At 34.1% G+C, this 25,421-nt stretch overlaps 2 protein-coding genes across 4 annotated transcripts in view; one reads left to right on the plus strand and one right to left on the minus strand.

Annotated features, from left to right (window-relative positions):
- Positions 1-214: 214 nt before the first annotated feature.
- On the minus strand, positions 215-12,780 carry LOC144973650 (growth hormone-inducible transmembrane protein-like). Its single transcript, XM_078916369.1, has 8 exons — positions 12,679-12,780; positions 11,267-11,546; positions 9,558-9,669; positions 7,942-8,083; positions 6,573-6,771; positions 5,276-5,374; positions 3,774-3,945; positions 215-1,463 (listed from the first exon to the last, which is right to left on the minus strand). The coding sequence occupies exons 2-8, from the start codon at positions 11,484-11,486 to the stop codon at positions 1,376-1,378; spliced, it is 1,032 nt and encodes a 343-aa protein (XP_078772495.1). The 5' UTR covers positions 11,487-11,546; positions 12,679-12,780; the 3' UTR covers positions 215-1,375.
- Positions 12,781-21,242: 8,462 nt separating this feature from the next.
- The window catches only part of LOC144973651 (prolyl 4-hydroxylase subunit alpha-1-like), a 64,744-nt gene continuing 60,565 nt past the window's right edge, over positions 21,243-25,421 (plus strand). For all 3 annotated transcript variants that reach the window (XM_078916370.1, XM_078916371.1, XM_078916372.1), the window contains exons 1-2: positions 21,243-21,329; positions 24,383-24,624. In XM_078916370.1, coding sequence (XP_078772496.1) covers positions 24,452-24,624 — 173 coding nt within the window. In that variant the 5' untranslated portion in view covers positions 21,243-21,329; positions 24,383-24,451. The remainder of the gene's footprint in view (positions 21,330-24,382; positions 24,625-25,421) is intronic.

Raw genomic sequence — 25,421 nt, forward strand, 5'->3', positions numbered from 1 at the left:
CTAATAACTTTTCCACCGGTGACGTCACAGACTATGGGTGACCTTCAATCAAGGGACGCTACTCTCATTCCCTATTTAGTGGAAATCTGTGCTATTTAAAAGTTTTTAAAAAATCTTTTTTTTTGTCAACTGCTTTTACTCGTGAAGCAGTTTCAGCTTAAACTCGTGTTTTTAACCTAATCATTAACAACAATAACAAAGAAAAAGAAAACAGTTTAAAATTCAAAACACCAGGTCATTTTATTATTCAATATTCAAATTTATTCTATTTACAATTATTGTACAGTCTTTGCACATTTCCACCCTTTCTTTCTCTCCACTCATTATAAAAATAATATAATTGTTTTTAAAGCAATCCAAGTTCTTTATCTTTTTATCAATGAGTAATTAACAATGATAAAAAGTAACAGATGCTTCAATTTATTGACAAAATGTATCTATTTAGTTTTTTAAAGGATGTGTATTTTTTCGGATCTCCCCCTTGTCAACATAATAAATTTAGACATTAAGACGAATGATTCGACTTTGGCGTCTCATTAATAGTGTTTTGTTGACAAAGGGGAAACCTGAAACATCCTCATCATTTCTTTGCATAAATGGGCATCGATATTAACTTTCCATGTGCTCGAGGTCATTGGTCACATTGCAAAATGTGCTCAAAGTGACCCACTTAGTGAAAAGTGTTCACAGATTTTTAAATATCTAACATCACGATTGGTCATTTGATTCAGCTTGACACATGGGTATGTTTATAACATTTGTAAACAAAGTAGCGTGTTAAGAAATATATCCAACCATTGGACAGCAACAAATCATGTGATTGATGACCTGGTTGGACGAAAACATGAATATAGATCGCTTCTATTATATTGAAGCTTCTGCTCCATTTATTGAGTGTTATTGAACTACATAACTGCCGTACTGGGGAAAAACAAAACGTATATTAAAACATTTGACAAGAAAACTTGTCCTTCTTATCAATTTATAGAAGAAAAAAATATATGTGAGAATGTTAAATTTGTACCTTAAAAAAAAAAAAAAATTAAATTGAAATGGAATAAATATAATTCAATGAGTCGACAAAAGCTAAAAAAAAAAACAAAAACAAACTTCACCCATTTGTCCGTTTTGGTTTTTGAAATAAAATCCCTTTTTTCGACATAAGATTGATCCACAGATAATACCGTATTGAGTCGACCGATGAGTCACAAATATGCAAGTCTTTTAATTTATTTCTAAAAATTAAAAAAAAAAAAAATGTCAAAAAAAATATAGCACTAGAATTTAAGTCGACAACTGAAGGGTCTACAGTTTCATGTCAATACTAAAAAGGCTTTATTATTTCAAAATATGTGAACAACAAAAAGTTCAAAGATCACTTCCGCCTGTTTCCTCCACCACTGGCTAAAATCATAGCAATCCTGATGAAAATGTTCAAGGTGTCCATGTAAATACTGATGCTCCTGAAAGACAAAAGAAAAAAAGTGTCAGATGTTATTTTTATCAACATGAAGAGTTCTATTTCTGGCTATGTGGTCTAATGGTATAATTCTCGCCTTCGGACAGGAAGGTCCAGAATTCGAGACACAGTCTGAGTGACACATAGTTGAGTCCTCAGAAAAGGCTCTTTACTCACATTTTTCTCACCGTACAAAGATGTAAAATGAATAAAATGGCAGTTAACAGCATCGTCTTTACCCGGAAAAAAAAAAACAAGGAATATTGCCTAACTGGTGTCGTGTCTCGTCCTACATGTTAAGTGTTACTGTTGGATAGGACTCCTTGTAAAGCGCTATGGGCACGTTCAGTGGATATTGCATTATGCAAATACCCTAGTTCATGAAAGAGACAAAAAAGAATGCTGTCATGTTGCAGTAGTACTCTGGAAATCTGAGCTCTATTCCAAATTAAACAGAAATCTGACGGAAAACTAAAAAAATTATCGATTTTATGCTGCTCAATTTTTCTAAGGCTCTTGACACAGTCCCGCATCAACGACAACTCACGAAATGTCAAGCTTACGGTATCCGGGGAAACAACTTAAAATGGATATCATCATTCTTGCAAGGACGTACTCAACGGGTGTTGGTTGAAGGGGAAATGTCTGTTATTTCGGATGTCACATCTGGAGTCCCACAGGGGAAGGGTCATGGGACCATTGCTCTTTTTCCTTTATATACAAGACTTACCAGAAGTTCAAGTTCAACGTCTTAATCTGTAAAAGGCAGCAGCTTCTTATGGTTCTCACACCACTATGCTATGACGATCGACCCAATCAGGAAAGTCCGGTCCGCATTCGTGCACCGTCGCGAACCCGCCCGGTAGCATCGTCACAACACACCATTCAACTAGATGCTCTGCAGTTTCGGGTTCTTGCCCACATCGGGTACATGTAGGACAGGTGGAAAGTCTCCACTGATGAAGCGCACTTAAAGGAGAGCAGCATATTTTGTATTAGGCAATTTCAAAACCACTGACAGCGTGACACAGATGGTTTGAACATTCCAGTGGACAACTTTGGAACAACGAAGGAAGCAATCCAAACTGACAATGCTCCATCCGGTATTCCACAACCTTGTAGCAATACCACCAAACAACCTTATAAATAATAATGTGAAATTGAATGTAAGCTTCAATTTAATTACAAAAACAGATCAAATGAACGTTTCAGGTTTCCCCTTTATCAACAAAACAGGATGAATGAAACACCACAGACGAATGAGATATGTGGTAGTGGCGTAGCTAACTATTTCATTCATCCAGTTTTGTCGATATAGGGGAAACCTGAAACGTTCATTTGATCTGTTTTTGTAATTAAATTGAAGCTTACATTCAACTTCACGTTATTATTTATTTCTTCGAGCTTCGAGCAGCAACATTTACATTACACCAAACAACCTTAGTGCAGCAGCAATGAGATCAAGAACAAGGGGGCATGATCTAAGATTCCCAGTGCCACGCTTCCGAATACAAAGCCATGAACAATCCTTTTTCCCCTCTTCTATAAGCTTGTAGAATAACCTACCTCCCATCGTTGTTATTTCAAACATCACGGAACAGTTTACAAGATAGGCTCATTTCACCAATATCGCACCCAAAAACAACTCGAGACGTAAAATATCAAAACATCTACATTGACAATACATCAGAGGTGGTTTGCAGATTAAGGAAGAAGTAAAAAAAATTCCATCTTTGTTTTTGTTTTACTCTCTCCTTACCAGCTGCAGGAAAAACGTCACATTTATTACATTACAAAATAAACATTTTTCTTATTCAGATTTGTTTTGTAAATAACAACATTTGAGAAATAACATCCTTTAAAATGTTTTATCTCAAAATGGAGAAATAAAATCCTTTAATATTTTTTTTATCTCAAAGACTATGCAATGTGTAATCTCCAAATATATTGTTACTTATACTTAAAGAGCATTTACGGAACACTTGGTCTATTTTAAAGCCCTATTACTGATATATGTTATAAGAACTTAATGCTGTTTTCTGAAGCTTATTTTGCGGCACAAAATTATGTATAGTAATAGTATGTCTTATTGTTTTGAGTGTAGGTGAAAAAAAAAAAGGTTTTGTGTTTGGTAGGTATGACATTTGGGGAAAATCCTAATTATGGTAAGCAAGACAAGAGTCGAGAGAAATACTGATGAGTGTTTCATAAGCTTACATTTTCTTTTTCATCTTCATAAAATCAAGACAGTAAGAGGATCATGTCTCAGATAAAATGATAAAACAATAAATGAAGGCAGAAATAATGGACTTACGCATTAACTGGATCAAAGGGACGAACAGCGTTGACTGGGTATGTCTCTGCCATTTTCACAATCTTCTGAGTGTCGTACAACAAGAATAAACTGAACAACACCAAACCACCATAGATACTGATGGAGTACAGACCAGCTCCCAGTGCACTCGTGGGTGGGAGAAAAGCAGAACCTGAGAAATTAAAATTGAAATTGAGTCCTTAGTTAATTTGCCTTTCATTAGTTAAAAAACCGCAAAACAAAACATATAATAAATTATAAAACAAACAAAACACACCATGGAAACAAGTTTTTTGAGATATTTTTGTTTTGTTTTGTTTCGTTTTTTGTTTGACTCATTTAAAACTGAAACTGAAGTTTAAACACCCTATAGGAGAACTAAGCATTTGGAATCGCAATCAGTATGCTGCCCCAAACCCCAACTCACTAAGTTCAAAAACCTCAAATATATCTTTCCCGTAAAACTAACTGGTACTTGTGGATAAAATAAAACGAGCAAAAAAAAAAAAATCATTAAATGTTTTTGCAAGATAATCAGATTCACATTCATAATCACACACAAGTGAGGGTCAGACTTGCCAACTTTCCAAAAATAATATTCGGAAAAAGTTTTTGATGCAAGTTGTGATTTAGATGAAAATATGATACTAAGCTGTTAGAATCTGTGGACTGTAAAAAGTAATTTTTAAAAAATGATTATAACGGCTTCAAAAAAGAACAAAATTAATATTGTTTTTGTTGTTGGCTGAAGAAGGGTTTTGAGTCCAAACTGTTAAGTGTTTTGGTATTTTGTTCTTTTTTTTAAGCTTTTATATTCATTTCTGATTGTTACTTTTAAATCAAATATGATGATTGATGACAGCGACGAATGACTTTTCAGAAAGAGATAAGGTTTGACTCTATCTATACTGTTAATACGCTTCAACAGTCATGATGTCACTTCCCTCGTAATGACGCATGGTAACTTAGTAACTGGCTCTAAACTATCGGAACAATGGTGGATGCCCTTATGAAAAAATCAGACGAGCATAAAAGTGTATCCAGAGGGAAAAAAAAACATAAATCTGATCATGTTTTGACTTTTAAACATTTTGATCACAAGACATATGAAAAGTTCTACCCAGCATGAAGAATAAAAAGTACCAATTTTCTTTGTTTAGAACCACGATGGCCACCGTTGCTGGGCAACGTGACATCAGACTATTGAATCCAAATTATGAACAATGTTGTCCACACTAAAAGTACAAGATAAAAACTGACAGACTCTTTTTAACAATTTGTAAATCAAAGATCTGCAATGTAAAGAACAATCGGTCATTCACTTGAACGGCAAGCAAAGCTGACTGTTGAAGGCAAGCAAAATGTTGCTGGGTACCTCTCTCACCACCTATAATATAAAAGTTGATTTAAATCATAGAGCACTGTTTTCCCCATTTCGGATGTCAATGAAAAGCAAAAGCATTTGTTATTCTATTTGTCTCTGTTATAGCGAAATCACTTACCAATGGACGAAACAAAGACAACCCCGAGACCAGCCCCTAAAATTCCACCCATGTTGAGGAACTTCTCACTTGGGGCACACATGGCCACTGTTGACAAACCTGTGAATTGGAAAGACAGTTTAAAAAAAAAAAAAAGTAGTCCTTCAGAGAGCCATTAGGCCCATGGAGCCCGAGTTTATCCCGGTTTCTATAGCGTGAAATGGACAATAGCAATTGCTTACTACCCTTTGGATAGGATGCTAACTTATTGCAAAGTACTTTCCACCCGATCTCTCCAGCTGACCCAAATCACTGGGTGGACAGGGGAGGAGGGGGGTGTCAGAAAAAAATCTCAACGGCACCGAGATCAATCTCATTCCTTTTGATTGTGAAGCAAGTGCTCTACCAACTGAGCTATCGGTCCCCCCCCCCCTGGGTGGACAGGGGGGGGGAGGGGGTCAGAAAAAATCCTCGATTTCACCCGGGGTTGAACTTGGTCTCTTTGCGCGTGAAGTGAGTGCTCTACCAGCTGAGTTATCGGGACCTCCTGAGTGCATTTCCAACAAATTTAAAAAGCTTGAAACTAATTTTGGAATATGACCTACTGCCTCAAAACAGTATTATGTCAGGGTGATCTAGATGTAGGAAAGAAATTAAAATCCATTTCAAAAAGCCGGAAATCCAGGCTAAGCCTGAAATCTTGAACCGATGTATAAGCCTTTGCAATTAAATATTGAACCGTTCTGCACATTGTTCATACTTCATACCTGCCAACCCTTCTCCTTTTGTTGGAATCATTACTATTTTCACTCTTCCTTTCGCTATTGTCAAATTGAATAAAGGGAATTTATTTATTTATTTATTTTATTATTTATTATTCAAATTTTTATAATAACAACAATATTTTTTTTAATGAATGGGACGATTTCCTGTGGTTGGTAAGGAGAGGATTAGGATTTCATGAAAAAATACAATTCTTAAAAAGATTTCTCTAAGATCTAATTTCCTATAACTAACTAATGAAAATAAACAAACCAAAACATTGATAAAAATAATAATTTAAAAAAAAAGTTTTTCTTTATACATCCCCAAAGGGAAATTTGTCTTTAGGGTCTAATCCAAGGGAATACAGGAATAACCCAAGATCTGTCGCAGTGCAGCACTGCAAAGTAAGCTGAGGCGAGATAACTTGCTCAAGGCCACACAGATAGGCGAGTAGTCAAACTCAGTACCGAAGACCATACTGCTGAGTCATGCTGCCCCAACAATGCTCAGCAACATAAATAATTTTGTCTGTGTAAATATTCATAGAACACACCTCCAACTACACCTGCTGTGTACCAAGCAGCTCTAACCAGGATAGGACCTCCAAGGAGGGTTAAGGGTGCTACAACAGCGCCCATGACACCAGCATGAACCAGCCAAGTCATCTGTTTAGCTCCGAATCCAGGACTGTAAGGAATGCTGCGACAGACCATGCCTGAACCGATCATAGCAGCTATGGTGGCTCCAATTGACTAAGGACAAAAAAAAAAAGAAGAAAAGGTGAGAACGTTTGTTTGCTTTTAAGCGTTTTACGGCGCTTGCAACACATTTAAGTTATATCAGCGCCAGTAAAAAGGAAGAAAATGGGATAGTAAAAAGTTTTAGAATTACAATTAAAGCACCCAAGAAAAAGTAAGACAAAGGGGAACTGGGAACAAATAAGGATCAGATGTAGATTCCAAGAGCATACCATCAATGTACTTAGTTTGAGATCACCAATAAGTCTCATCCGGAAACAAGCACGGCCCCAACAAAGAGGAATACACTCAAATGCTTACATTATAAATTCAAAATAACAAATATAATAATACATAATAGAGAGATGATTTACAAGGAAAAAAATATAATGTCCCAAAACAATAACTATGCATTTGACTGTTTCCCTCCCAGCCAGGACTCCGGCCAGAGTCAGGACAAAATCAAGTAATCTCATTCCAAGACAAAGAAGGAATGCAAGTTGGAATACAGATATACGGGGATAGAAGACACGTTATGTACCTCCCTGCCCACTATGGGAGGTCAGGAGCCCCACCCAGAAAGATGAGAACAAAAACACATTTGTTACCAGGAAGAAACTATTTAATAAAAGAAAAGAAAAAAAAAATCTTTTAAAATAATAAAAGGATCCTAAAGACAATTTAAAATTAAAAAGAGGAATGTAAAGGAGAGAATTAAATAAGAAAAATGTTTTAATGGAATCTCCTGGATTTAAATTGATTTGATAAACGATTTCATAATTGCAGACAAATATATACTTGTTTCAGTTTCAGTAATTTGTTGAATTTGATATAAAATATTTTAACCTGATCAGATATGTTTATATTCACTCAAGTTATAATTGATTATGTTTTATTAATTTATAATCAAAAATCTATTCAACCAGTAACATGCCATACTCTGGAAAAACATGGATTTTAAAATTTGGCCAGAAAACTCGTCCTTCAAATATTGATTGATTTAAACGACCCCCATCTAGACAACAACTCTCAAACCTGGAACTAAGTCCCAGGTTTCAGAATTTTTGCAAAGGTGAGGGTCATTTAAATTGAGCGATAGGTACTTGAAGGACGAGTTTTTGTGCCGAAATTTTTAATACTTTCTAGGGCACGGCATATACTAGTTTTAAAAAATATTCAATTTACCAAAAAAGAATTTTTCATCATGAAATTCATCACAGCAGGACTTCTGGCAGCAGCGACAGCAGACGCAGCTGTTGCAATCAGACCTCCTCCAAAGTACATGTAAGTATCTCGGATACGACTGCGTACTTCAGGAGACCAAACACTGCAAGGAAACAATTTTTAAAAAGACAGGCAATTAGGTAAAGATCTAAGTAAGTCACAACAAACTCAAATGCATAACCATGCACTTTACATTTCACTTTTTAATGCATAACATGAAGTTTAGTTGTATGAAAAAAGAGAATGATTTATTAATGTACTAATTATAAAATTGGATTAGAGATTAGAGAGACTACCTTGGCAATAAGTCACTTACAATCCCTATCACTATGACGTAAATTGAAACTTATAAACTAAAAAACAGAAATGGATATAACAGCTTAAAAACAGAACAAAATACCAAGCAAGTAAAGTTTCGGGCTCAAAACCCTTCTTCAGGCAACAACAACAACAACAAAAACCCAATAAAAACATAAATATATGACTTAAAAACCAGACAGACGGCAGAGAATTCTAGTTTCTAGCAGCTAGTATCAAGTTGAAACATATACTAAATCATCAACTATTCAGTTTGGAGGGTTTTTTTGTACTTTATGTTTGGCAGATAAAAAGAGGATGACATGTGCTATGAAACAAATGAAAATATGGAAAAAAAAAGAGGAGAGATGGATGAGAGATTTGTTAAAAGATATTTATAAATGTTAGTCTTTCTAGTATTCTTGCTTTCTTTTTTTTTCCCCTACTATTTTTCTACTTTTTTTTTCTGAATGAAATCAGTTTATGTAATAATCAATAAAAACAAAAACAGTTCACCAATTACAAGCCAACAAATCAGAAATAAGTGCAATATATTAATTTTTAAAAAAAATCCTTTTGCTTTAAATTTATTTAGCATTAAATTTTTGCAGCACCAAATGTCCACTGTTGTCAAAGGGTGTTGGAAAATCTGAACAAAAATATGTGTTTTAATAAAGAGTTTTTGACCTTTATTGGATTTTCAGACTGATGTGAAGGGCCGACATCGTGAGGGCTCTCTCAGAGGCTACGAAATATGCAATATAGGTCAAAAACTGTATGATAACGCCCCAGTTGTACAGTTTCCTATAAAAATCACTGTTAAAGTCATTTAAAAAACATCAGAAGAGTTAATATAATTTTTATGTAGGATGAGTTTAGTAGATTCTAGTTTTAGTTTATTTCAAAGTGTCAACGAAACATCACATTGTTGTGTATTAATTCACTGTGTTTTTATTATTAAATGATGTAACAAATTGTGATGACCCAATTCAATAATACAGGTACAATCGGTGAAGGTCAGCAGAAATTAATGATTCAATAAATGACCTCTTCACCTTCGATATAAATTGTTCAAGTCAATAACAAAAACACAATTATGTCACAAACCGTCTATAATTACTTTAAAGCATTTTTAGCTGACTAGTTTATTACTATTAGAGACTACAAACAAAAGGGGTGTTATGATATATTATTCACTGCTGGTTCCTATATAATTCCTTTGAAAAATATTGGGATCATAAAAAAAAAAAATTAAAAAAAAAGGTTAATAATCAACATACACAGATCTTTCAAGAGCCCCCGGTTCGCTGGAAAGACCAAGTCCATAAAAGCAGAGTGCTCCGATTCCAAGAGCAGCTCCTCCTGCCACAAAACCTCTTCCCAGGTTGAACGCTGTGAAATCAGTCAAAAGTTGGATCTTAAATTACTCTCACAAATCAGTCAAAAGTTGGGTGGTAAATTACTCTCACAAATCAGTCAAAAGTTGGGTGGTAAATTACTCTCACAAATCAGTCAAAAGTTGGGTGGTAAATTACTCTAACAAATCAGTCAAAAGTTGGATCTTAAATTACTCTCACAAATCAGTCAAAAGTTCGGTCTTAAATTACTCTCACCAATCAGTCAAAAGTTGGGTCTTAAATTACTCTCACGAATCTGTCAAAAGTTGGGTCTTAAATTACTCTCACAAATCAGTCAAAAATTGGGTCTTAAATTACTCTCATAAATCAGTCAAAAGTTGGGTGTTAAATTACTCTCACAAATCAGTCAAAAGTTTGGTCTTAAATTACTCTCACAAATCAGTCAAAAGTTGGGTGTTAAATTACTCTCACAAATCAGTCAAAAGTTGGGTGTTAAATTACTCTCACAAATCAGTCAAAAGTTTGGTCTTAAATTACTCTCACAAATCAGTCAAAAGTTGGGTGTTAAATTACTCTCACAAATCAGTCAAAAGTTGGGTGTTAAATTACTCTCACAAATCAGTCAAAAATTGGGTCTTAAATTACTCTCACAAATCAGTCAAAAGTTGGGTGTTAAATTACTCTCACAAATCAGTCAAAAGTTGGGTGTTAAATTACTCTCACAAATCAGTCAAAAATTGGGTCTTAAATTACTCTCATAAATCAGCTTAATAATTAATCAGATAAAATGTGAGCATTTACAACATCTATTTCTCATTTACGCCCTTTCGCAACGGCATCAATAGATCCCGCCCCTAAGGCATTGCATGAAGGAATATAGCTAATCCATCAAACTGGAGGTCTGATGTCAACAGGAATCAACCATGTTGTCCCAAGTGAGATTTGGAGGTTAATAAAATAACCCAAAGAAAAAAACCCAACAAAAGTGCTCGAAGTGGGGCTCAAACCCGGACCTTCCTGATCACAGTGCAAAGCCTTAGAATCGACTAAATGAGAAATAAGCAACACATCAATCCCTAGAACGGAGTCCCAAATCATCATGAAAAGTTTGACATCCTAAGAAGACACAGAGATGTTCAACACTTGAACAGCTCAAGCAAATTAGCATCAATTGGTAGTAAAGAGAAAAACAAAAGACTGATTAGGGAGGTAGGCAACTTGAGATTGAGCTTTTTAATATATATAGCGCAATATCCACTAAATGTGCTCGAGGTGCTTTACAGAGGGTCCCTGACCAACAACCACACGTAAGATGTAGACGAGATATGATGCCTGTTAGGCAATATTGCAATTTTCCAGACAGAGACAGCACTGTTAATGGCCAGGTGCTCATTTTACACCTATGGTGAGAGAATGTGAGTAAAGAGCCTTTTCCAAGGACTCAACTATGCGCAGAACGAGGCTCGAACCCAGGATCTTCCAATCCGAAAGCAAATGTCATACCACAAGACCACATAGCCCTGTATAAAAGATCAAGGATGTTTTTATGTTCAGAAACACAGGAGAAATGCCATCTGTTTCCCTGGGTCTAGAATTCTTATCTTTATTCATCATTAACCTGACTATCTCACCTGTATCCCCTGCAGGTTGCATCATTGTTTCTTTGAAAGTTTTCCTTCTGGCGTGGCGCCCTATACCAGACCTTGCTTCGTTGGCATACATCTGGACTCTTATGAATATGGTGGATGGTTTAGTTGAAGGAAGCTTGGAGATTGAAGACTGGCCTAGTCCAGACACACAGGCAGTCAATGGCACACGGCCACATGATCCAACCATTCGAGATGCCAACATGATTGCTAGTTGTTGGTTTTAATAGTTTAGAAACTTTATATTTTAAGAATATCCTCTGCCCTGAAATATTGAAAAGAAATAAAAATGAGAACACACAACATCGATAATGAATTATTTATAAAAGGCTGCGGCTATTCAGACTCCAGTCTGAATAGTCTCCCGTGGCTATTCAGACTCAAACTCCACAGTGTTTGTGCAATCAACAAGTCATTTGGAACAGTCTACTGTGGCAGTATCATTTTGTATGTGTGCGAGTGCATGTAATTTTTTATATATATTTTTTTTAAAGAGAGCGATATCTATTTTCAACGTAAGTCTCCCACACTTACTATTATTATCACCATACGGTGAAAATCGTCCACCAAGATATTAACGTACAGTGAAAATTGTCTTCCGCACTATGGAAACTATTATCATCGTACGGTGAAAACTGTCCATCAAGATACTACCGTATGGTGAAAAGTCTCCCTAACCATATGGTGAAAATAGCGGCTTTCCTTTTTATTAACGGCACGCGATTTCGGTCACAACTTTCCAATGGTAATTTGGGGGTAAAAATCAGTCTGAAATTTCAGACTTTGAACTGCCGTAACTTCTACATTTGTAGTCAAGATAGAAACAAAATTCAAACTGTTTTGTAATCAGTGTTGCCAGCTCTCTCATATGCATTGGTGAGTGCGTGAGTGAGATTTAGAATTCTTCTATCAGTTCCACTCTCTGCCCACTGTCCGCACTGTGTCCCGCTGTGTTTGCGAACGCACATTGGAGTTGGAATTTGGGTCCAAATAGTCATGAGAGACGAGACTATTCTCAGACTCAGACTCGAGTCCGAATTGCCACTTCGTACTTATAAATAAAAATCAAACATTGATTCAAAGTGGTTAAGTGAATAGCTTTTCACTTTACCAATGGATGTTTGCAATGTCTAGAGGTTGGTATCAGACTAGACTAAAAAATATGTGATTTTGTTATTTCGTCATCTCTGACTTTGACTCCTCTGGCCTGACTGATACTGATAATTTATGAACCCAGCCACAAGTAAGTCAAAGTCAAAGTCTTTGAAAGAGTACGTTCAAAACCAATTCATCGTAAGGCCGGCAGCCTAAAAATATAAACCCATCTCATAACTCTTAAGGTATAAAAGAATCAAAAGTCCTTCACACAAAAATATAGGGTTCATTTTTTCACTTACACACAGTAACCAAACCTCAACCTCAACGTTTGTTTACGAAATGTGATTTCTCATTTCTCGGAAGGTGACAGTTCCGTTCTGATTGGTGCTATGAAAATCTCGTTCAGTAGGCCTAGGTAAAAGTTGATTATGAAAACGAAACGTGTGGAGGTAATTGGGGTAAATAAATATGGTAAATGAAATCAACATTTTGCAATACTGTTAGGAGTAGAAGTAACCATAATCATAACAACAAAACAACAACAGCTTTAGAACAACAACTACAATAATAATAATAATAATAATAATAATAATATAATAATAATAATAATAATAATAATAATAATAATAATAATAATAATAATAATAATAATAATAATAATGATAGTAACAATGATAATAATAATAATATTAATAATAATAATATAATAAGAATAATAATAATAATAATAATAATAATAATAATAATAATAATAATAATAATAATAATAATAATAATAATAATAATAATAATAATAATAATAATAATAATAATAATAATAATAATAATAATAAACAGTAATGAAAAATTAAATCGATTATTACAATCATATACAAATTGATATATTTGGAATATTTGACAAATAGATGGATACATATAGATAGAGGGATATATAAAAAGACAAATATCTATATTATTAAATATGTAGTGCTACTAATTATTATGAATTTTACATCTTTGTCTCCAAACTTTGTAAGAGCCAATGATGGCACTGTTGCTTATATATTTTGAAATGACTTTTGCTTCTTTGCCTTTAATGCCCAGAATCTTTAAGCCATTCACAAATCTACCATGGACATAGCCGAGGCTACCTACAGAAAGAACGATAACCTCGGATTTATATCCAAGAGCATTTATTTCCATGCATAAAGGAAAGTACTTTTCAAATTTAGTTTGGAATGACTTGTTAATATGAGCATCAAATGGGACTGAAATTTCAACAATTTGGGCTGTTTTCATTTCTTTGTTGATTTTTAAAATGTCCGGTCGATTACTGTTAGTATTAAATGAGGATTTGTCACTGTCGAAAAAACTTGGTCTGATGAATGTGTCTGTGAAATTTTGAGTAGTGTCGTTTTTAGGTATTTTGTCAAAAATAATGTCAACAATTCTATTGTGTCGTTTTTGATATATTAATTTGAATTTTGTACATCCGTTTACAACGTGAGATACCGTATCTGACGGATGATTACAGATCTTGCAGCCTTTGGAGTACGACAATGGGTAATATGTATGAAGTAGACTGTCGCACTCGAGAAGCTGCAAGCGGCATTTTATAGCAAACGTTCTAATTTCGTCAGGGAATTTATGATTGAATATGAAACTGGAGGAGAGAGCGTGGTTTACCCCAGTGGCTTCTCTAACAATTCTTCATTGAGACGCCAGTTCGTGGAAATGGGTAGCTATCTCATTCAGTCTCACACTTTTAAGGATATTTTGAAAACATTTTGACGACTTAAAAGAACGACTGACGTCACTATCAGCCTGTACAGACATCACATAATCTTCATCTTTTATTAAGGAAACATTTTGGCGGATACACTTTTCAAAAAGATCCACCCAAAATTACTTTGGCCAATTAACTTTTGTGTTATTTTGGAGGCGTTTACCGTTGTGACAAAAACCGGCAAAAGTGTTTTCTTCGTTTTCGTCTAATGAGGCGCGTAGAATTTTTCTTTTCGTTAGATGAAAGTTCAGGCTGTTTGTGGCTGTTATCTTCACACTGTCATCGTCACAATTGAGGATGGACAGGGCAAAGGATAGGTGTTTTGCATAATAAATTATTTTAGGGTTTGGTAACCCGAGACCACCTTTTGATCTTGGACAAAACATGAATGACCTTGTACTCGAATTATTTAAATGTAACCAATTTCTAACTTTGTTCACAATTATATTTTCAATTTCATTAAGGTCCTTTTCGGTAAACATGAGATTACAAAAATAAAACATTAGAATTGAAAAGCACATTGAACTCAAGAGACACAGTTTGGCTGAAGACGGCAGAGGGGAAACATCTAAAAGGTTCATATTGTTTCTAAATTTTTCGATTATCGTTTTTCGTTGATGTTCATCACTTTTGTTTGTCAGGTTGATGTTGTGTCCTAAATACGTGTAAAACTCTTCTTTTTCTAATGTTGGTATTTCATGTTGTTGTATTGTTACTGTTGGTAATTTGAATTTTTTGTTCCAGTTGTTACCTGAACGTTGGCCAGATGTTATGGCACATTTTGAGGGTTTTATATTCATTCCCGTTGCATTCATAAATTGAGTTGTTTTATTGCACAATTGATTCATTACTTCTTCACTTTTTGCTAGTAACGTGACGTCGTCAACGTAACCTTGGATGGGTAGTGGCATCTGCAGAGAGGTATGGTTTTGTTCGATCCATCTTAGCCATATCTATTCCTTGTTCAAAGACAATTACAGACCATGGACATCCTTGGATTATACCTTTGTCTCTGTAGATTATATTTGTGAGGTGATTTCGGACTTTTACTTGGAATGATGCTTTGTTATAAATATCCTTAGTAATGTTGATGAATACTGAAGGATATGAATATTCATTAAGTTGACGTAGCATGAATTCGTGATCTATACTTCCAAATGCATCTTTTATATCTACAAAGCATAAATATAATTTTCCCGATGAGTGTAAAAAATCTGATACTGCACATTTTAACGAAAACACACGTTCTTGTAGCCTGTTTCTAGGTAATGAACCATTCTGTGAAAGTGACAGTCTCTCCGTGTCGACAATCCATTGCATGTGTCGATTTTGTATGAGTTTCATGAATATTTTATAGGACGTTAGTAATAAGGCGATAGGTCGCCAGTCGTCGACGTTGTCCTTGTTCCCATTCTTTTTTTGGTACCAGTGTTATGATACTGTGTTTCCAGTCTGGGGGGACTTTTTGATATTTTTAACAGGTGTTAAAGATGGCCGTAAAAATTGGTGCCAGTTTGCTTATATTTTGTTTTATATATTTATAGGTGACACCGTCTGCCCCGGGTGACTTTTCATTAGGTAATTTTTTAACATACATACATACATACATACATACATACATACATACATACATACATACATACATACATACATACATACATACATACATACATACATACATACATACTATTAACACCACCGCCACCACCACCATCACAACCCCTAGCAACAGGGGTAGTAGTGGTGGTGGTGGTAGAAGTAGTAGTAGTAGTAGTAGTAGTAGTAGTAGTAGTAGTAGTAGTAGTAGTAGTAGTAGTATAGTATAGTATAGTAGTAGCAGCAGCAGAAGTAGTAGTAGTAGTAGTAGTAGTAGTACTAGTAGTAGTAGTAGCAGTAGTAGTAGTAGTAGTAGTAGTAGTAGTAGTAGTAGTAGTAGTAGTAGTAGTAGTAGTAGTAGTAGTGGTAGTAGTAGTAGTAGTAGTAGTAGTAGTAGTAGTAGTAGTAGTAGTAGTAGTAGTAGTAGTAGTAGTAGTAGTAGTACAACCACGACCACCAGTAACACTACCACCACTACCATGTGGTGCTATGTGGTCTTGTGGTATGACACTCGCTTTCGGATCGGAAGTTCCTGGGTTCGAAACTCGCTCGGCGCATAGTTGAGTCCTTGGAAAAGGCTCTTCACTCACCTTTTCTCACCGTACTCTGGTAAAGAATGAGTACCTGGCCGTTAACAGCGTTGTCTCTTTTTAAAAAGCTCAATGGGTATATCCGATATTGCGCTATAAACAAAAGGTCATAGTATTTGTATCCTTTTTTTTATGGGCATTGTCATGATGGGCTTCTTGACATGATGTCAATTAAATTATTAATTAACCCTCTCCTTACCAGCCATTTTCAGAATTTTCCCCAAAATTTCACACCGACCAAACACAAAAACAGACATTTCTTACTCAAACAGAAAAGCAACAAACACATTCTATACATAATATTGTTGGACAAAAGGAAATCTATTACAGAATGTCAAGTTTTTATAGCGATAGCAAAAAGAAATAAAATATGGATGAGAAAAGTGACAGTTGCATCGTAAAAATTGTGACATTTTCCAATAGGTGGTAAGGAGAGGGTTAAGCCCGAACAAGGCATAATGTTTTTCTGCACCTCGGCTGATTGTGCTTCGCGTGTCGTTCATCTGCATCCATTGTTGTGCAAGCATAATCCACAGTTTGCTTTAATGTTGCTGGGTGTTTCTGTCAGATCTATTTTGGTCATCACAACAAATTGGTCACCAAAAGTTGTATGACACCTGTATGTCTTTGTAAGTAAAAATAAAAACAAACAAACAAACAAACAAACAAAAAAAAACACAAATGTTGATTTTGTGCGACATAAATTTAAAACCACAAAATAGAAGTATCTAGATTCAAATATTTATTTGTTGTCGGCATTTAAAAAATGTTTCGTAGATAATAATGTAGTCAGGCTAATAGAAGCCTTTGACCGACATAGGTTTTAACACATAGTGCATAATAATACATAGTAATACATTTTCCATTAAAAACATTCCCTCATCAAGATTCCAATCATGACACACAAAGAAAAGTAACATAATAATATTATATATATATATATATATATATATATATATATATATATATATATATATGTATATATGATATTATATATATATATATATGATATTATATATATATATATAATATGATATATATATATATATAAGAGCAAAACCCACCCACCAGAAAATGCAACTGCAGAAATAAAGAACATTGCCCGCTAAACAAACAATGCTTAGAATCAAGTTTAATTTACCAAGCCACAGTCACAGAAACTAAAACAAACAAGCAAGAAAAATATGTAGGACTAACAGAAAATAATTTCAAAACAAGATACAACCTCCACACCTCAACATTTAGAAACACTAACAAAAAAAACATTCACAAAACTCAGCGAACATATTTGGAAATTAAAAGACAACAAACTAGACCACAACATTTAATGGAAAATTTTATCTAAAGCAACAGGATACACAACAACATCAAAACAATGTAGTTTATGCCTGGAAGAGAAATATACTATAATCAAACACCCTCATGAAGCCACACTCAACATGAAAAGTGAGATGTACGGAAAGTGTCCCCATCGGCGTAAATTCTTGTTAAGCAACTTTAAACCGGAACCACTTCAAGAAACAACAACAGTCAACAAAACAACTCAGTCCTGACGATGGCAAATTAAGCCTGAAACATTAATGTAGACTGTCTCAAACATTGTGTTAAATATTTTAAATAATAATAATAATTCGCTCCATTACTGCATGTCGAGCACTTTTCGTACCATATTTGTATCAAACACGATTCAATATATATATATATATATATATATATATATATATATATATATATATATATATATATATAATATATATAAAATTATAAAACAAAAACCATGAAATAATAGTGCTCAACTTTAGAATAAAAGGAGCTATTTATAAACATTTGAAATTAAGATAGTTTGACTTCTACAACGTTGTTATCGAGCGTTGCTCTCATCAGGAAGTGGAATATATATATATATATATATATATATATATATATATATATATATATATATATATATATATATATATAATATGTCTTTTCACTTCTTTCTTATATACATAGACATATAATCTTCAGTCTACATATAATAGGTAAGTTGGTAGGTAAATAAAAGAAGAAAATATAGACACTATATATATATATATATATATATATATATATATATATATATATATATATATATATATATAGTGAGAGAGAGAGAGAGAGAGAGAGAGAGAGAGAGAGAGAGAGAGAGAGAGAGAGAGAGAGAGAGAGAGAAGGAAGGGGGGGGGGAATTCACCCAGATGAACCAATTTTTAACAATGATAAAATTAGATTCAAGGGTAAAGTACTGTTTTCAACTAATCTAATCGCAAAAAAAGTGTTTTACGTTAAGCAAATCTACATCAATTCAAGACGTATCATGTCAATAGATAGTATGCAGATGACGTCACTCAGGCCTTTGTTATTGTTTTTGCCATCCGCGTTTGTGAGTTGTTCTCACTAAACTGTATTAACCAGACTATAAAAGTTCATGGTTACACAGAGTTTGTGTGTTGGTCCGTTATACTTCCGGATGGCAATGTTGTGAACTACTTGGCCAAGCGCATTCTATCTAAAGGGGAATTCAAAGATATATATGGGAATTATAATGGAATAGATCTTGATTATAGTGTAGTCAAAAGCGCTTTATCAAGCCTAAAAGTTTCGAAATCAGAAGATTTAATAAAATTTCAATAAAAGAATATTATTTTTAATCTTTCCAGAAAAGAGTTATACCAAAAAGTTAGAGGAGAAGGATCAATAGAACATGTTAAGGGTTTTTTGGGGGGAAAGAGCGTAGAGATACAAGCAAAACATTGGATTTTACCTTATATTTGTACAAAAGAATCAAGATTAAGGATTATACAATGGAAGATTATGCATAATATTTACCCTACCAATATATTGCTTCAAAAAATGAAAGTTGCAAATTCTAATAAATGTCAATAACAGACTACTCTAAGCAGTTCTATATTTAATTGTTAATCGGTAAAATATGTATAGAAAGGGAGATAGAAAGCATAATTAACAGTAAGACAGCGAAACAAATACATATAGATTTGCAAAAAGTAATGGGATTGATTGATTATCCCGGAATCAATTAATCGGATCGTATGTGGATAAATCATTTGATTCTCCTTGGAAAAATGGTTATCTCTAAAATCAACTATGGCCCCCAAAAATATCCATTAGCGATATTAAGAACCGGTATGAGGATCAGAACATTGATATAAAATCAAATATTATTATTGTTATTATTATTGATTTTGTAGTTCTTATAATCGTTGTTGTCGTTATTGTGGTTGTTATTATTGTTTCTATTATTAGGTATTATTGTTCCTGTTTTTGATATCGTGGCTGTTATAATGCTTTTTACTACTTTTATCACTAATTTTATATGCTCTATCATTATTATTATTTCTATTGTTGTTGTTAATATTATTATTGTTGTTGGTGTTATTATTATTATTATTATTATTATTATTATTATTATTATTATTATTATTATTATTATTATTATTATTGTTGTTATTGTGGTTATTATTGTTACTATAATTAATTACTATTCGAATTATAATACTTGGATCTGTTTTTGAAGGTGGGTATATTGATAATACAATTTGTATAGACATAGTTATGAAAAAATTATCAGTTACATTTAGGCAATAAAACAATCTTATCTTATTTTAAAAAAACCTGTGATGAACATGGAGACGTTATATCCGATATTACAATGTCGTTCAATTTGTTGGCATGTGCTTTTATAATTTAAAAAATATTTTAAAAATAAAATAAAAACGTAATGACATCACAAATATGTGTGAATGCACAAATAGACACATTTATCTATGTGCACAATCGCCATGCGGATTTGGATATATTCAACGACCTTTTATTATTATTATTATTATTATTATTTATTATTATTATTATTATTATTATTATTATTATTATTATTATTATTATTATTATTATTATTATTATTATTATTATTATTATAATATTATTATTATTATTATTATTATTATTATTATTATTATTATTATTATTATTATTATTATTATTATTATTATTATATATTTATTAATAATATAATAATTAATATATTATTATTATTATTATTATTATTATTATTATTATTATTATTATTATTAATATAATAATTATTATTATTATTATTATTATTATTATTATTATTATTATTATTATTATTATTATTATTATTATATTAGCACTACAATTACTAAGATTTTCATCATTTCATTCTATAAAGCCAATGAGATTATCACCAATGATGAGTTGTATGACCCGTGCGATGACACATAATCACAGGCAACGAATACGTAGATAGCAATGGTTACTATCTAAACTCCCACATATAAGAGTGTACCAGGGTAATGAAGTCATATAAAATCAAGTTTTTTACGGTGGTTTTTTTCTGTTATTAAGTTTTTAATCAATCCCATTACTTTTTGCAAATCTATATGTATTTGTTTCCTTATCTTAATTAATTTATTTATTTTATTATTATTTTTCTATTTTTTTATTTTTTAAAAAATATTTTTAATTTATGTATTTATATATCATTTATTTACTTATTTATTTATTTATTTATCATTTAATTATTAATGTAATTTTTTTTTAAGGTCATTATCCCTATACCTGTTTAATGTCGTAATCAAAAGATGGATAAATTGACAAAATGACGACAAAGATTGGGTGTCTCCCATTCCTGATGCTAAAATAGAAAGAAAAAAAATTCTATTAAAAATATAAACAGTTTAATCATTATTCTACACACTACACAGATAACAGTTGATGTGCATACCAATGTTTGAACATTGCCTGAATATACAAACATATATACCAAACGATTCATTCCCTCCTGAATTAATCAATAAACAAACACATACACCTATTTGTTTTTTTTGGTAGGGTTGCAACATCTGCCATTTGCGATTTTGTTCAAGTTTTGGATAGACTATTGCACCATTCAGAGTTTTGATTAATTAATGATTGGAGTGATTCGTTTCTAGGATTTAAGGTGCCTACAGTTTTGACTTTTAAATCCACGATAATTTAATTAGATATTGAATTAACGTCCTCGTCAATATTTCAGTGTTTGGATTAATTGATACATCATTAATTTGTAACCCACATTCTCAAAGCGGTATTATGTAGAGTTAGTTTAGAAGTTTTAACCATTGGATTTATTACCATGCGTCTTGAGTTAAGTTTATCTGGGGTTTTTTTTTGTTGAGAACTTGGTGCTTATTTGCAGGTGTGATATCTGGACCGCAATGCATCTAGTTGACCGTTGTGTTGTGACAAGGCTGTCAGACGGGTTCGCGACCGTATAGATAGTATGCGCTTGGCTAAGAAGCTCATAACATTGCCATCCGGAAGTATAACGGACCAACACACAAACTCTGTGTAACCATGAACTTTTATAGTCTGGTTAATAAAGTTTAGTGAGAACAACTCACAAACGCGGATGGCAAAAACAATAACAAAGGCCTGAGTGACGTCATCTTCATTCTATCTATAGATAGAATGCGCTTGGCCAAGGAGTTCACAACATTGCCATCCGGAAGTATAACGGACCAACACACAAACTCTGTGTAACCATGAACTTTTATAGTCTGGTTAATACAGTTTAGTGAGAACAACTCACAAACGCGGATGGCAAAAACAATAACAAAGGCCTGAGTGACGTCATCTGCACACTATCTATACGAATGTGACAACAAATTCCGCGCCTGGATAGAGAGTCATGAATCGTGACTACTTCTCACTAAATTATATCAATCAGACTATGGAAGGAACGAAGTTAATGTCACTCAACTCTTTGTAATTGTTTTAAGACAGTCATTTTTGGTGGTTAGTTCTCACTACATTTTATCAATCTGTAAACGTTCGATGTTACACATATTTGTGTGTGTATGTGTGTGTTGCTACGTTATTTCCGGCTGATGGATGTCGTGAGTATTTTAAATAAACTCATAGCATCAATAACCAATCAAGGTTCCCGCTTAATATGTAGTAATACCTATCGTTATGCAACATGTCGAGAAAAAGAGAGAGAGAGAGAGAGAGAGAGAGAGAGAGAGAGAGAGAGAGAGAGAGAGAGAGAAAGAGAGAGAGATAGAAAGAGAGAGAGAGAGAGAGAGAGAGAGAGAGAGAGAGAGAGAGAGAGAGAGAGAGAGAGAGAGAGAGAGTTGTAGATATGTAGGACGAAACACGGACGGCTTGTACAACTTCACGCTAGGCGGGCTGAGACGGGTCGGGTCGCCTAGACTTCACGTGTATGTGCAAAATCCCGTGCCACTGGTCGCGCGGATCGGGTCGCACCGACCAAGACCGGTCCCTTCACCGGTAAAATTCAAAACGTGAATGGCCTCTCAAGTCAAGAGTCAGATTTACTCTTTGTACAACGTCATCAATCGTTAAATTGCTTGCTAACCACGTCCTTAATCAGTCTATAATTGTCTGCATACTACGTCATCAATACCTCAGATATATCTCTATGTATACCACGTCATCAATCGGTCTATAATTGATTGTGTACCACGTCATGAATCGGTCTGTATTTACATACGATGTCATCAATACGTCAGATATCTCTATGTATACCACGTCATCAATCGGTCTATAATGGTTTGTGTACCATGTCATGAATCGGTCTGTATTTACATACGATGTCATCAATACGTCAGATATCTCTCTCTATATATAGCTCGTCATCTAACGGTCTACAGTTGTTTGTGTTAACGTCATCAATTGGTCGCTTTCTTCTCCTAATTTGCAAACTACCTCTGGTGAATGAGGGGGGGGGGGGGGGGGCGTTACCAAGTGCTTCAGTGCGAGCTGCAACAAATTCAGACTTGAAGTCAAGATTGACAATTTTAGTGGTGTTAAGAGATGATTTAATAATCAGTATGACACCGCCATGCCCATCACTTCTATCCCGCCTAAATGTTGTATTCCGGTGGTGTGATTCCACTGTCTTTAAATTGTGTCGCCAACCAAGTCTCACACCCAATAATGACATCTGGCTTCGTTGATTTGCGTAATTGCTCTGAACGTTTATGATGACTATCTTAATAGGCTCCAACAGTCATGACGTCACTTCCCTCGTAATGACGCGTAGTAACTTAATAACTCGCTTTAAACTATCGGAACAATGGCGACGTCCTTATGAAATATTTCTCCGACGAGCATAAAAATGTATCCCGAGGAGAAAAACATTATAAATATGATCATGTTTTGACTTTTATACATTCTGATCACATGACATATGAAAAGTTCTAGCCAGCATGAAGAATAAAAAAGCCCTGATTTTCTTTGTTTAGAACCACGCTGCTCGCCGTTGCTGGGCGACGTGACATCAGACTATTCAATCCAATAATTGTCATCGTTTTTGACGTCGCCGGCCCTAATATAGCGAATTTTGTGAACCCAGTGATTTCTTCACACCAGCCTTAGATTTTTTTTTTGTTTTTGTTTTCTTTTTAGTCTGTCTTCATTTTCTTTGTTGTTTTTGCTGTTCTAAAAACATCTCGTTAGTTTGTAATCTAAAATTGGTAATTGGTGATAGGTTAGGCAGAATGTGTTGTTTTCGTAAGGACAATTATGTTGACCGGTTGTACATCGTTGTGGCCATTGTAAGTCGACGACTGTCTCAATGGTTGGGAATAGCGAAAAATAACTCACGAGATTCAGAGATCTAAAGTATTTTCGATTTTCATTTGAATTATTGGGTAAAAGTCCTACAATTATCACATAACCGTTAAAAAAAAAGTTGCGATAAAATTGTCATCACTGTAAAGCACGTAAAAGTATACACATCCGCATATAAAATATTACTCCAGTAAGAATCAAAATCGTTGTAAAACATCAAGAAATCGCAGAGCGTGTGGAAATCAGCCTTTCAGCGCTGCTCGTATAAGATAAGATAAGATAACATGAACGTTATTAACTTATTTATCCACTTCTGGAAATTTTATACATTATGTAGTTTACAGGAATGAGAAGAAATTTGGTGTTATGATAACATTATCCTATCTCTTATTCCCTTCTCATTTCCATGAATTCCAGGTGACTTATTTGAATCACAACATAGGATAACAGCTACCAAGTGAGGAGCGAAACCAAAAAGTTGTCAACATGAAACTTGAGATGTTATTGATATTTGTTATTCAAATACCCGGCTTATATGGGGATTATATGGTTACCTCCACCGCTCATATAGGAGATGCTGTAACGATCGAGCGAGACCTAGCAAAACTTTTAAAAGATTATGTGAAACAAGAAGAAGAAAGATTGGAACGAATTAATAAGTAAGTACAAAACAGTAATTTAATAGGGACAGCATGAATACTTAATGTCCAAAATAGACAGTAGATGGTAATCGGCTTGTCCTTATTTACACACACAATAAATAGGTCATGCTCTATTTTTACAAAAAGAAGTATGGGTGTTGTTGTGGGGCAGGTTGGAGGCTTCGTAAACTCAAATCCTGACACTGACCATAGAATTACGCCGAAGTGCAAGGCTGTTACCACAAAAGAAAATAAATCGTGAGTCGTGTTCAATAGCTTTCAGTTAAACATGGCTACGGGCTAACCCGTCGCCTATCCGTAGCAAAAAAAAAAACAAAAAAAAAAACGGACTGTCGCTGGACTGGCGACGTTCTATCGCATGTGTCGTGTCCGTTCCGTGCCCGTTCCAGCGCATGATTTGAGGAAACAATGGTTGCTGAGATCTTGACTATTTTAAACAGAAACGTCGTTATCGCAGGCGAAAATAGTATCCACCAGAAGAGAGAAACCTACGGGGATTTTACCACCTTGTAGATGAAGTGCTGAATGATGAAGAACAGTTCGAATACATTCGAATGAAACCAAGCACTTTATTTTTTGCTGCTTGACATCATAGGACCATACATCTCAACTGTTGATTCTGTACACTAGTGTACTGGTGGTACTGATTTGAATCACACGACTACCAGTTTGTAGGGCTATGTGGTCTTGTGGTATGACGCTCGCTTTCGGATATGAAGGTTCGAGCCTAGCTCGGCGCATAGTTGAGGCATTAGAAAAGACCCTTTACTCACATTCTCTCACCGTTCTCGTTG

Source organism: Berghia stephanieae, chromosome 5 (assembly GCF_034508935.2).
Source record: "Berghia stephanieae isolate SIO BIC M18660-M18661 chromosome 5, UCSD_Bste_1.3, whole genome shotgun sequence".
In the NCBI taxonomy this organism is placed as follows: Eukaryota; Metazoa; Mollusca; class Gastropoda; order Nudibranchia; family Aeolidiidae; genus Berghia; species Berghia stephanieae.